At 42.8% G+C, this 13,808-nt stretch overlaps 1 protein-coding gene across 1 annotated transcript; it reads left to right on the plus strand.

Moving 5' to 3' along the window:
* Positions 1-571: 571 nt before the first annotated feature.
* On the plus strand, positions 572-12,940 carry mboat1 (membrane bound O-acyltransferase domain containing 1). Its single transcript, XM_076737976.1, has 13 exons — positions 572-903; positions 1,418-1,563; positions 1,940-2,017; positions 4,486-4,581; positions 6,816-6,871; positions 7,019-7,073; positions 8,103-8,295; positions 9,179-9,371; positions 9,505-9,608; positions 9,760-9,824; positions 9,905-10,037; positions 10,478-10,629; positions 11,962-12,940. The coding sequence occupies exons 1-13, from the start codon at positions 808-810 to the stop codon at positions 12,143-12,145; spliced, it is 1,551 nt and encodes a 516-aa protein (XP_076594091.1). The 5' UTR covers positions 572-807; the 3' UTR covers positions 12,146-12,940.
* Positions 12,941-13,808: the final 868 nt, after the last annotated feature.

Below are 13,808 nucleotides of genomic sequence, written 5' to 3' on the forward strand. Positions count from 1 at the left end.
GAACGAGTCTCTAAATTTTATGTTAATGTGTGACTGAGGTCTCTGTGTTGTCCAACCTTGAGACCTTTGTGCTCCTAACTGTAGAGAAGGCCTGTGATAGAAAATTCCTTCACACTTCGTCTGAAAAAATAATGTAAATATATTATGAATTGTGATGGTATTAAGCTTAAGGATGCTAGGGCTCTAACATGGAGGCCTCAGAAGCCAGTGCTTCGTTTATCCATTGTTGGCTACTGGAGAAACATGGCGGTGCAACATGCAAACCTCCAGGGTAGACGGTCCACTCTGCCTGTAGCTGTACACTTCTTATTTCCAGGCACTTAAAAACTAATTGAAACACGCTTATATTCAATTTATTCCAAGCTTGGAAGAAAGCTGGAATAATACCGGAAGTCAGGGAAAATTGCTTTCATACGGTTTGTTTTTTATATAGGGTGGACACAAAAGCAAAATTTGAATTATTTTGTTAAAAATGTCGCCTTTATAGTGGCGGGTCTGCGAGTACATTGTGAGTATTTTGCGCATTCGTCAAAATAAAAGCCGGGTCTTTTATTTTGGAAGCAATGACCGGAAAAGCAAATTGTCTTCTGTCTGTCTCTGTCAGGCTTAGCTGATACTGAGTCCGAAGAGGGGGTGAAGGGAGTAGCTCCACCTGGTCTGTCGTACAGTGGACTGGCTTGAGTTGTCAGCGGACTTTTCCGGCAAACAATGTATTTTAGTCATAGAAAATAGTGAGTTGTCTGCTGAAAAAGGAGATAAAAGACAGCTGGGAACACTGAGGCGTCGCTTCGGATAAAAAATAGTAGGATGGGCGAGCGCGCGGACACTGCGTTTAACGTTAATACCACTGGATCCAAGTGGCTGCTGCCTGTCAGTGAACACCTGGGCTTTCCTCTTGATCAGGTAGGGTATCTGTTCATGAATCGGAGTTAATAGACAGCATTTCCTTAGACATGTCAAAATAATACTCTGTGTTACGAATAAATAGTCTGTCAATTGAGGTTGTGTCACATGTTGCAGAGACATGCAGTGATTCACTAACTGTCATCGACGCCCACATTGCAGTTCATAACTGTGATGGTATACAGGAGATTAGAGGATCTTGTTCTCCCCAAAGTGTCATCAGACACTGAAGTCTTGCATGTAAAAGTGTAAAAAGTAGGCTACCTCTTCACAGTTAGTCAGCTATTTGATCGGCTATTCCACAAAATCCACAGCAAAACCATAATCCCCGTAAAAGTGATAAGACAGCACTGAGGACGATGAAATGAGTGGGAAAAAACATTTAAATCCTTCACTTCTCTGTGAGAATATGTTCATTTAGGAGTGTGAGGAGGAGTCTTTTTTTTTTTTGTTTTTTTTTTTGTCAGGTCTAGAAAGGCAGATATTTGGTTGAATGTATATCTCGTCCACACAGGTGAATTTTTTGGCCTGTCAGCTGTTTGCCCTGGCTGCTGCTTTCTGGTTTCGTCTCTACCTCAGTCCTAACCATGCCAATCCCCTGGTCAGGCACGCTGTGGCCACTCTCCTTGGCATTGCCTTTCTCATCTTCTGCTTTGGATGGTACTGTATGATACAGTCACAGACACGCTCGCACAGTAGTCCATTCAGTTCCTCTCATACGATGCTGCGCCTCTTCTTTTTTTCTTCGCTGAGTCAGAAACAGCTTTGATCATCAACATGTTTTGAGTATACAGAGCAGATGCCGCGTGTGCAGGGTCCAGTGCTGAATGTTAGCAGTGCCACAGGCTTATAATTATCAGAGGACAATCAGGCTGTGGACAGTAAGAGTGCACAGAAAGGAGATAGACAGGAGAACAGTTTATGGTGGCATCTAGTCCATGACTAGTTTCAGGGGAAATGTGTCCAGACTGCATTGATGCACTCTACCATAACATAATAATGCACATTTTCTGATAGTGTGTGTCCTTTTCTGCAGGTACTCAGCTCACATCCTGACAGTGGTGGTTGCAAGCTACCTGATCATTGTCCAAGCTGACATCAACAATGTACACAGGTGAGTGTTGGTCGTCATACTTCAATGGAAAATCCACATAAGAGGCTGGGGTAAAGCTATGTTATGGAGACAAAATGTAGGATTATAAAATGGGATATGAACTGTTACAGCGCATAAATGTGTTGGAATCTGTTACATTGAAACATATCAAATATTAGGTGGAATTAACTGTGTTACTTAACATACTCTGTGTAGAAATTCAACGCCACACAAGTGTGAACACCTGTTGATATATACTTCTCCTCTTTGTCTGGGAGCCTGGTTGGTTTGGTTCCAGACAAACAAAATCCTGTTGTACTCCATAATCAATAAGTCACTACAAGTGTTGTTTGACTTGTTTTGACCTGTCTGTCTGTCATCATCAGCAGGTGGGTGGCTGCCACAAGAGCAACATCTCATTTCCACAATATTGGTGCTATTCTAGTTACTGTTGTCTCCTGGTAAAACTTGTCAGACAAGAACAGTCCAGAAACTGTTGACGTCAAAAGTTTTCATTTGGAGTAGCTGGATTGCTTGGTCTAGATAGTGGCAGTGATATTGATAACTGATTTGTTGTTGTAAAGCAGTTGTTGAAATGTCAAAAACAAAGATTTCTTGTTGCTCACGCCTCTGGAAGCCACCCATTCATGTACTCCCTCGCACACCTTCCAGTCCAGACTGCAGGTCAATGCACCCCATCCCATTATGTTTCTGTTAAAATGTAGCCTGAACTGAAACACTGTTGTTTAAAGAAACCAACGTTAAACGTGTCACATGAAAGGCAGCCTGACATGCCAGCCAGACCAGTCTGTTAGATCAGTGCAGACAATCGGACTGTGTGAGTGAGTGTCAGTGTGGACTTTTCAGTGCCTATTTCCCTCTTTGCAGCCATATGTGTTTGTTTATCTTTGCGAATGTGCATACCATAAATGCTGCTTCAGATTTGGTGGGTTGAGACGACTTGGCAACAAAATGATGTTTGGTTAGATTGCTCTGGCATTCATGAGTAAAGGGATTACCTGCAGGCAGAGGAAGAAACAATCAGTATTGTTCTGTAGGTGTGGAGGCAGAGCACAATGTAAACTGTGTCCCAGGTTAAGCGTATGATACATACCATATTACACACCTCTGAAAGGTGCAATATGTAAGTGTTAAAATTTCCAGAATTAATTAGAATGGCAGGATCACAGGCTGGGAGCTCAGTACATTTTACAAACTCTCTTGGCATTTTTAGTTTGTTAAATACACGAAGTAAACCCCCAAAATGTCAAGAAAGGAAATATTCTTCCACCTGTTCTCCTTATTTTACAGAAAAATACAACTGTACACCTTTTGAATTCATGTTTCTTTCTTTTACTGAACTAAGACAAGCTTAATTGATTTGTTAACAAATCATGAAACACAAGAAAAAAAAACAGCAAAAGCAGTAGCACAGTAGGGTCAAGATAAATAGTATAAAGATGTGAAAATCCCCACTGCTGATGCCCGTTGTTCCTCTCACTCCTCTGCATCAGCCAGAGTCCTGGTCGGAGCTGCTGTAAATCACCTCGGTACTGTATTCCCTGCCATCAAACTGGCCTCTGTCGGTCTTGGAGGCTCTGTTTGGTCCATGGCCATGTTCACTGTGAGGCCGCTGAGTCGGGCTCTGAGCTCATAGAGCCACTAGCTGCACAGCTAATTGAGCTATCCAGCAAACAGCAGATAGGAGCAGCAGCTAGCATAAACTGCCCCTTGTTTGTTAGGAGTGACCTTTAACAGACGGCCAATTCTTACATATTGCACCTTTAAACACTGGCACAGGGCGAGAGGAGGTAACTCTGAATGAACTGAGTCAAACTTAGGACTCTAGGGCACGGCCACAAGTCGACTAATCCCTCTGCAATGTTATGATGTCAATATTTGTGACTTTAAGGTGTTTGTTGTGGCGATCCTAGTGTTAAACTTTTTTCTGACCCGCCATCTTGACCCAGATGTTTAGTGATAATTTAGTCTTCATGTATCTTAGATGAGGTCATGTGCACGGTCTCAAGCTTCTCTCACCTTTAAAAATGAACCATTTGCAATTTTCAAGTGTGCACGAACAAAGTTTGCAGCCACAGCAAAAAAAAAAAAAAGATAAAATTATGCTTTGATGATGATTTTCTAAGGAAAATTGATCACACTAAGATAACAAGTGTGAAATTCGCAGAATCCTACTTTTGAAAGAACTGGCGCTCATTCAAGTACAGCAGACACTCATGAACTGAGCTAAGCTCATCTGCACGCATGTAAGAAAGGCATCTATCAGTCCCTGTGACTGTCTGAGTATGCAGAGAAAACAGCTTGATTTCCACAAACCCTCTTATGACTAATAGTTTAATCAGCATAAAAAGGGCAGACACTGAGTACATTTCATAAGCTTCCTCATAATATTTACAGGTATTGCGTCTATCACCAAAACATCTCAACTGTCTTGAGTGATTCAGATTTGTTCATTCCTCCACATGCAGGTATTCCATGGTAACGGCTATGGGCTACTTGACAATGTGCCAAGTGAGCAGAGTCTTCATCTTTAACTATGGGATACTGTCCACTGACTTCTCTGGGTAAGGAAAAGCTTAATCACTCTGTTGTCTCAGCTTGTTTCCTCTCTCGTGGCCACACCTTGTTGGTGACAGCATATTAGTCATTTTAATTCTAGCCCAGTTCTATTGTTATCAGGTAACATGTCCAAACTGTGTTGTACCTGCTTGCACAGTCACCGGTGCCACGGCCTTGTGTCAATACAACCCCGCTGATTAGAAAGCAGCGGTGTGGATTGTTCCCAGTTGGCTCTGCCCAGCCAGGTAGAGTTCAGGTATCCGCTGCCTCCCAGCAACTGTGATTTGTTGTGTTAGAAACGAGGCTGCCTTTAAAGGAGTGGGCAGGTCACTCTTTAGTGTGTTTCTCTTTATTTGAAGGATTTCTTTTCATTACAGCATTACATGCTCTGTATCAAACTCCGTGGGGATCATGAAGGATCTAAAAGAAGAACTTGATGAAGCAGGAGGGGAAGATGCGCAGTGACTTCTCTGTCATTGCTGATTATTTTATAAACGAAAGATTGATAGAAAGAGCATTAACTTCATTCCTAGGCTACTTTCACATTGATATGAATTAGTTAACATACTGGTGATACCATACAGAGCGCTGGGCCTGGCAGGATTCGCAAAAAACAGACAAATATTTAACTGAACATGGAGCTGCACATGCATGGGGATAATGCCTGAGGTGGTGCCCTTCATACCAGTTAAAGTGGACCATAGTGTTTTCTGTGTGACAGCTGACGTTGGTGGCTCCTGTGTTCAGCAACTTCTTTGCCCAGCTCTGGTTTGGATGAATTTGCTGGCAGCCTCACTTGTGCTCCGCGTGACTTTTGGTGATGAGCAGCCAGGCCTGTGAGTCAGCCTTTGGTATGGTCATATATTGAATTAGAGATCCATCTTCTTTGAGCTTTCAGACTGGACAGATTCATGGTTGTCAGAGATGGTGTTCATATGTGAAATTACTCACATGGGTTTTGACAAAGTACTCCAGTGCCAAAGGAAATACTTCAAGCAAAGGTTCTATCACTTAGTGGTCTTATTTTTTTCCACACCATTCATTTATGTTGGTAATTAGCTGTTTCCCACTGTTGTGCTGTCCTCATTATCGCCTTGATATGTTGTGTTGTTCTCCCAGTTGGAGGATGTTAATCTAGTCTCTGTGCTGTTCTCCCGTTCGTCAATCAGCATTTCCATAAACCAATCTTGTCTGAATTTGGCAGAAAGGCAGCACAACTGAAAATGAACTGGGTCAGAATCTTTTGCCAACTTTCGAGTCGAGGTGGAAAAACAGAGTCTGCAAGCTACAGCGGTGGAGGGTTGCACGCCCTGAAAATGTTTCCCTAAAGCCAACTGCCAGCCCTCATTGAGCTGGCACTGCCAGCCGCTCGGCCAGCCCCTCTCTGCCTCGGTTTTCCATGCAGTGCTTACAATGCAGTCCACTCACACACAGGAACCAGTGTGTGTGACTGAGTGTGTGTGTGAAAGAGAGAGATGTAGTTTATGTGTGCCTTTGTGCACACACACTCACATTCTTGGAACAGAGAGGTCTCTATCTGTGAATGAAACCAGGAGAGGGGGTGTGAAACTAGTTTGTTCAGACTTTACTGTACTGGACCACAAAGCCCACCACCATCACCTCATTTCCACTTTTTCTATGTATGTTGTTTTGGATTGCAGTGAAAAGTGCAGGCAAGTTATCATGTTACTGTTTGTGGCATTGCAGATAAGTGTGAAAATCATACAGTATTTGATGGTTGATGGATTGGTACGATCAACATTAAAACATGAACCTGTTTTGAACACTGTGAGCTTGACAAGACGAAGATCAGGCTGTACTGGTTTTGAAGAAAGACCACGGATTTGAGTGAATTCCACTGGATTAATAAGTGACCACCTGACTTGACACCATGGGAAAAGAATGAAGTGATTCACTGCTGGAAATAAATCCTGTAGCGTCACACAGATGCTCAGTAGGCGTGTGTTCGGGACGTGCTTTGTTTTAAGTCAGTCACAGAATAAGTGACTGAAAGGGACGTCCTGCTGCTCATCAGACGAACATGCTGCCAGCTGATCTGTCAGTGGTCTCTGCCTCTGAGTTAAAAACACGATACCTGTCCTGTTCTAGACACTTTGTCAACATTGCCCGCCTACGTCAGGCTGCCTTGTGAGGCTAAAAACAGCAGAATATTTTTTGCTTCTAAAAAATAGTCACTTCTTTTTACCTTGTTGTACGTTGTGTTCGTTTTTTTCCTCAGGCCCCTGATGATAGTCACACAGAAGATCACCACGCTGGCATTTCAGCTCCATGATGGTAAAGCAGACGATACACACACACGCACACACACTGCTGAATTTCTGACATTATGACAGTGAACCAACATGCACAGCCATCATTCATTTTATGATTTGGTGAAAAGTAATACTACTACTACTGACAACTTCATCATTTGTTCTTCAGGTATGTGTAAGAAATCTGAACGGTTGACCTCGGAGCAGAAGCTTCTGGCTGTAAAGTAAGTTTTTACTGTGTGTAAAACATACTGATCACTCCAATCGTTTTGTAACACACTGGTAATTACACATTGCAGTGTGAAACATCAGGGAAAAGACTTTTTGGAGACGTGTCAGAGCACTGTGCTCTGTGATTAATGATAACGTGCAGGTGTCTGGTGTCATTTCTCACCATTTTTCTCGATTGAATTTAGTTGATTTTCTTTTAAACCTGACTTTTGGGGCGCACATAGTTGACAATGTGGGACCGGTATGTATTTGGATCCAGTGTCCCCATCAAATATGTATGCACAGAAGGTTGCATCTGAATGAACACCTTATTTAAAGAATAAATAACTGTTTCTTTTCCTTTAGCCATGAAGAGCAATGACAAGGAGATGCAATCATGGTGAATGGCTTGTTTATGTAAAAAGCATGCTGGGAACCTGGAAAAGAGGAATCATTCTGCATGGAAAATATTACATGTTTATGCATGTGAATCTCTGAAACCACATTCATCAGTGTACCATGCATGCTATCTTAAAAATGTTTTTTAAAAGTATAAAAAAAAGATCATAACACTTAGTGTTGCTCTTATGTGATAATCCCACAGCTCTAAATTTGGTAACTGTCTCATGTTTGTTAGCTCACTTTTAGATTCCTGTGCTTCCTGTGGGTTTGGATATCACTTAGATTTTATTAAGTCACATTCAGAGCGACACGTTAATGCATGGTTCTTTACTATTTAGAGCAGGTTTCATTTCATTTTCAACTAGTTCATAATACCCAAACCTGGCTCCCTGAAAGGCTACATAACTGCTGTAATTGGAGAGCCAAAGGCTAAGTCTGAGCTAAATTATTGGATATTTAGAACATTTGGATTGTCAAAAAATTGGTAACTTTATTGAAAAATAACTGGCATGCTTTTTTCATGTTTCCACCCAACATAGATGAAAATAGCCGGTCATACTATTGTATGTCACCTGAAGTGAGACCGTCACTGATATACTACTGAAAATGAAGTGGTTTCCAATGGTTTGTTCTGTCTGCAGTGTGAGGCCTTCTCTTATCGAGTACCTGAGTTATAATTTGAACTTCCTGAGTATCTTGGTGGGACCATGCAGTAACTATAAGGACTACATAGACTTCATAGAGGGCAGACACATCAGCAGCAGGCTCAGGCAGCAGTCTGGGACGTGTAATGGGCAGAACGGCTATGATAAGACACTGGAACCGTCACCTCTGGTAAGTTCATGAATGCTTATCTGTTGCTGCTTGGTCTTGTGATTGCACTTTTCTGCTCTTTTCTTGTAGCCCTCTCCTAGTTTCATTTTTGTACTCACTGAGACTTTTCCAGTTTGTATTGTGAGACAGAGCACACTGTCTCTGTCTCTGTGTCTGTCTGAAAATGTCACTTAGCTCATGTTAAATCATAATATCATCATAATAAGAATAGGCACTTCTTGGCTGGTGTGGACTAGCCAGGAACAACGTCTCCTAAACAGCTGGAGTGATTCAAATGTGGCTCATTCAGACTCGTCTCCTCTAGGTTCAATAAGATTGTGCACAGATCTGATCGATCCGACCAATGGGAACAGCTTGTAGTTTAAAGAAAGGAGTGTAACCTGAGTTTTGCCAGAAAAAATGCACACAATGAATGGATTCAGTGAAGTGGTGCAACAGGCTAGTACTTGGTTTCTGTCTTTATGTTACTTACTGTGGTTTGAAGCCAAAGAAGAAAAGAACTGGAAAACGTATTTGCTCTGAAGTGGTGAGTGCAAGAAATCCTCATAATACGCATCATTCCACCATTAATAGATTATTCATTCTTCAGCATAGTTCCAACCTGCTCTGTTTTAAAAAAAATGCTAGAAATACACCCACTAATAAAAGAAAAAGACAGAAATGGTCCCTCACCCACAGAGGCTTTTGGTAGAGCCATCAACATGCAGCAATGCAGTCTTCAGTTTTTGCATCTAGTCCCACTGCTGTCATTATTTCAGCCTCGGGTTTAGATATAACTCAATTCCTCTGGTCTCAATTTGACCTCATTTTGGAGTGCCTTGGACAGTCCAGTGGTCTTCATGCTGATTCTTGATATGTATTTCCATCACTATTTTCTCTGCAGAACACTGTCTGTCGAAAATTGCTGGTCTGCGGCGGCTGTATGCTGTTTTTCCTCACTGTGACTCGGTCCTTGCCGATAACGTATAATGTGGACCCCCACTTTGTCAGCAGTACCTCCTTCCTCACCAGACTCACCTACGCTTTCTTCTCTATACAAGCAGCAAGGCCCAAATTCTACTTTGCCTGGACACTAGGTGAGCACTGTGTGTGTGTGTGTGTGTGTGTGTGTTTCAGCTGTCATTCGTCAATTATCAGCTGGTAACGTGATGGGAACATGAGCTGCATTGTCATTGCCATGTGATTTGTTTTTTCACTCCGTCCTGTCAGCTGATGCAGTCAACAATGCTGCTGGTTATGGTTTCTTGGGCATGGATGAAAATGGAAAGCCATCTTGGGGCCTCATCTGCAACCTCAACATCTTGGGGATTGAGGTACCTTCAGTGTTTCACGTGATTCAAAACCAGCACATATTCCGTCTGTACTGCGTTTAACGTCGCACAATTCAAAGTCTGGCAATAACTGGGGTTGGATTGGTGCGCACAGTTACTGTTACGTGGTTATTTATTAATCTTTTTTTTTCAGACGGCAACCAGCTTCAAGACATTTATTGACAACTGGAATATTCGAACGGGAATTTGGCTCAAAACGTGAGTACTGCAAACACGTTTACTCAGCTTTCCGTATCACAAACGCTTTTTAATACGTCTGGTTCCTCTCATCTCCTCAGGGTGTGTTATGACCGAGCGCCCAAGCACAGGTTGGCTTTGACCTTCATCCTGTCTGCCCTGTGGCACGGTGTTTATCCAGGGTACTATTTCACCTTTATCACTGCCATCCCCATCACGATAGCAGCACGGAATGTGAGTACCCCCCCCCCCTCAGGAAATTCAAATAAGAACTTCAGTGTACAACTGGAAGGAAATAAATGCGCCAGTCAGCATTTTTTTTTCCAGTTTTCCAATTACATCCACTTTCTTATTGTAACTATATCATATAAGCATATTTTATTTTTATTTATTTGCATTGACTTGTTATTCCAAAGCTGTGGTCTTGCAGTTTCTCTCTTTCATGTGTGTGAGATCAGGTTAGATGAGTTTATCTGAGTTTCAGAGAAAAAACACCTGAGTGACCTGTGGATGAGGGTAGACGTTATTATACCACAGCAAAATATAACATACAGAGAAAAACTTTTAAAGGAAGATGATAAATGCTTGTCGTGTAACTTAGTCGGGGAAGCTGGAATTACATTACCAGTCCTTTTACTGGTGTACAAATTTCTTCATCTGTCTCTACCCACCAGATACGGAAATCCGTTCGCCACTACTTCCTGGGCTTCAGAGGCTCTAAGCTGGCTTACGACATCCTAACTTGGGCAGCCACTCAGCTGGCCATCTGCTACACTGTCATGCCTTTTCTCCTCCTTGCAGTAGAGCCCACTTTGGTTTACTACAGGTATGTAATTCTCATCTTTAGTCCTCTTATCCTCTGCAGCCTGCTTGCCATGTTTGTGAGGTCATCTGCCCACTGGCCAAAGTTGTTACTGTGCAAACTGTACGCAGTCCAGCTGTGCGTGTTCCAAGAACTGTTGATGGTTCTCCTCGCTGATGCACCTCCTCTCTACAGAACACAAAGCAGCTCTTCTTCTTGCTGTTGTGAGGTTGCCATCTTGTTTTCTTGTGCGTATGTGAAGAATGCATCTACATACGCAGACTCCCCCCCCCCCCTCCTCCATATGTATGTTGTCTGTGTTGAAGCTTGTGTGTATCTGCTGCGCAAGTATGCAGCTAACCGCATCCAGACTGAAGTTTCAACAAACCTTTACATGATAAGGGAGAAACAGTGAGATGTGGTTGTGAGATATGAGTGCCAGTGCACTCCTTGTCCAACAGTTTTAAATGTTTTATGATAACTGGTGGCCCTGAGTTTGTGGGCTTCTAAGTCTAGCTCCTGAGACATTTTTGTACATGGTGTATTGCAACAAATTTGTCGACAGTGTTCAAGTTTAAGGAAGTATTTCTGAGGATGCACCAAAACAGACTGTAAAATTGTCATACTTAAAGACCAGTGTGTAGGATGTAGTGGCATCTAGTGGTAAGGTTGCACATTGCAACCAACTGAATTCACCTCGCCTCACCCCTCCCTTTCCAAGCATGTAGAAGCATCTATGGTGGCCGCTAAAACACTAAAAATGTGAGAGGCGATCTCTGGAGCCAGTGTTCGGTTTGACCGTTCAGGGCTACTGTAGAAATGTGGCCAGTAGATCAGGTTAAATCCTACACACTGGACATTTAAAATTATTTTATTTGTCTTCAAAATATCAAGGTGATGTCTTCAAATGTCCAACCAACAGTGTAAAACCCAGAGATATTCAGTTTACTGTCAGGGCAAACCAGGAAGTACACACATTTCAGGAGTTGGAACCATTAAAAAATGAACCAAAAAGACGAATCAGTTCTCAAAATAGCTGCTGGTTACTTTTCTGTCACTAATCGCTGCAGCTTTAGAATAAATATATTTGCAGGCTTTTAGTGGCATACTGATGATTTAATAAGAGCCACTATGCCAGCAGTGCTGTTTCTTCTGGCTGATGATGGATATTAAGGTTGAGCCCCAGAATTCTTCTTTTTTTAATACATTTCAAAGTGTTAAACATTTCAGTATTTAACGTGATATTTTGTGGCCTGCTCTTAACTCACAACTGACGTCACACTTTCCTACTCATCAACATTTCTTTGCGGTACATTGATGTAAGTTGCTTTCTGTTTTTCATCCTTTCTTTCCTAGATCTATGTACTTCCACGTGCACATCATTAGCATTCTGGCTGCGATCGCCCTGCATCAGAAACACAAACCCAGGGAACCCTCTGCCACCGCTGAAACGTTTTCCTCCGCCTCCTCCTCCCTCTCGTCTTCGTGCTCAGCTCAGTGCCAGCCTGTTCACTCCAACAACAATGACAAAGTAGACTGAAAACCCCCTCTGCACGTTCTTTTACCAGGCTCTCAGTCCACTGTGTGTTTTCAAAGACAAGCGAATATCCCTGTTAGGGAAAGCAGTTCACCTTCCAGCAAGGTATCTCAACCGCTCTCCTTTTAAATCCACGCCAGTCCAGCCTATTCAGCATCAGCCACTCCACACTCGACCCACCTTGACCAGCAGCATTCTAACCTTACAAGACAAGAAACATCCTACGAGGACAACAGCCAACCATCTGCCTCTTTACAAAACAAGACGAGTTTGCTCACTTCGGATTAGCGAGTGAACTATTTAAGTATCATGCGTTGTTAGACCACTTGAAGTAGGAAGAAGCCTGCCTAGTTGCAGACTCCTTCCTCAGTTTTCTCACTCCACACTCAGACAACATGGCAGTACTTACTGAAAGATTTGGAGCGCCCCCATCAGTTAGCCTTAAATAAGAGAGCTGCTTTTCCAGATGCAACAGACATCCAGCATGGAGACTTAGTAGGGTTTGAGTGCTTTGCCTTGCAAATACAAGCACTGGTGGGCCTGCTCAATACCCCTGGACAAGAGGGCAATGTGGAATTGCAGTGTGACTCACATGTGCCTCGTCTCACCTTCATTACAGTCCCTAAAGGGCATACAGCCAACGTAAAATGGGAAAACTTTGTGTTATTTATTGTTTGGGACAGAGGAAAGAGGACAACAACTGTGATGGAACAATATAATACAGGATTTCAACCTATGGCACTGGATGTACATGGGGAGAGCTTTTCTGCCATATTTTAAGATTAAGATAAATACATTAAAAAAAAGGCTCAGCAGGCAGAGTAGAAAGACAAAAATTAGCTGAAGCGAACATCTCTGGTACCACCACCAGGATGCTGGCCTCTCTCCTTTTTCCCCCTCCACCTGCCCCCCCTTCTCCTCCACAGTTCCCCCTCCATGCCCATCTCAACACCAGCCTGCCTGCTCCAACAACAATGCAACAGTGTGAAGAGTGAAAGGAGGCTCACTTTCTGTCCTGTCCTCTATCTGGGCCGTCTTGCCGACTGGTGGGATCTAAGCCAGCACAGTGGGAGAGCAGCTCATAAACAGGGCACAAATACCAGGACACACACACACACACACACACACACACACACACACACACAAACAAACTCATGAATAAACAGACAAATATGCACATACTCTCTTTTAGACACGCTCATACTTGGTCTTAGTCTGATACAAAGGCCGCCCTTGTGTGGCCACAACAAAAGAGCATACCAAGAGGAGAGAGAGGCCTGGTGTGTGTGTGCGTGTGTGTGCGTGTGTGTGTCGTTTACCCTCTGTTACCGATCCTGTGAACGTGCACTGTGGACTGTGCCGGTATTTCTCCCAGTCTTAGTTTGTACTGGCTCGGGGGAAAGACACTTGAAATACCAATTAGACCACACAGCTCTCAAACTGTCCAGTGAAACCATTACTAATGAAGTATTTTAAGGCAGGATGGCAGCTCCTCCTGGTGAGGAGACTTGACTATTCTGTAGAATAGAATAAACTCTTTATTATAGTTTGTATGGATAATCATGGGCATTAGAAACATAGAGGAAACGCTGACATAGTTTTAAGTAGTTATAGAATATATGATTCAATAATACATCAGCAAGCTCCTGTTTTTGTTTCACATGCA

Source organism: Chaetodon auriga, chromosome 8 (assembly GCF_051107435.1).
Source record: "Chaetodon auriga isolate fChaAug3 chromosome 8, fChaAug3.hap1, whole genome shotgun sequence".
Taxonomy (NCBI): domain Eukaryota; kingdom Metazoa; phylum Chordata; class Actinopteri; order Chaetodontiformes; family Chaetodontidae; genus Chaetodon; species Chaetodon auriga.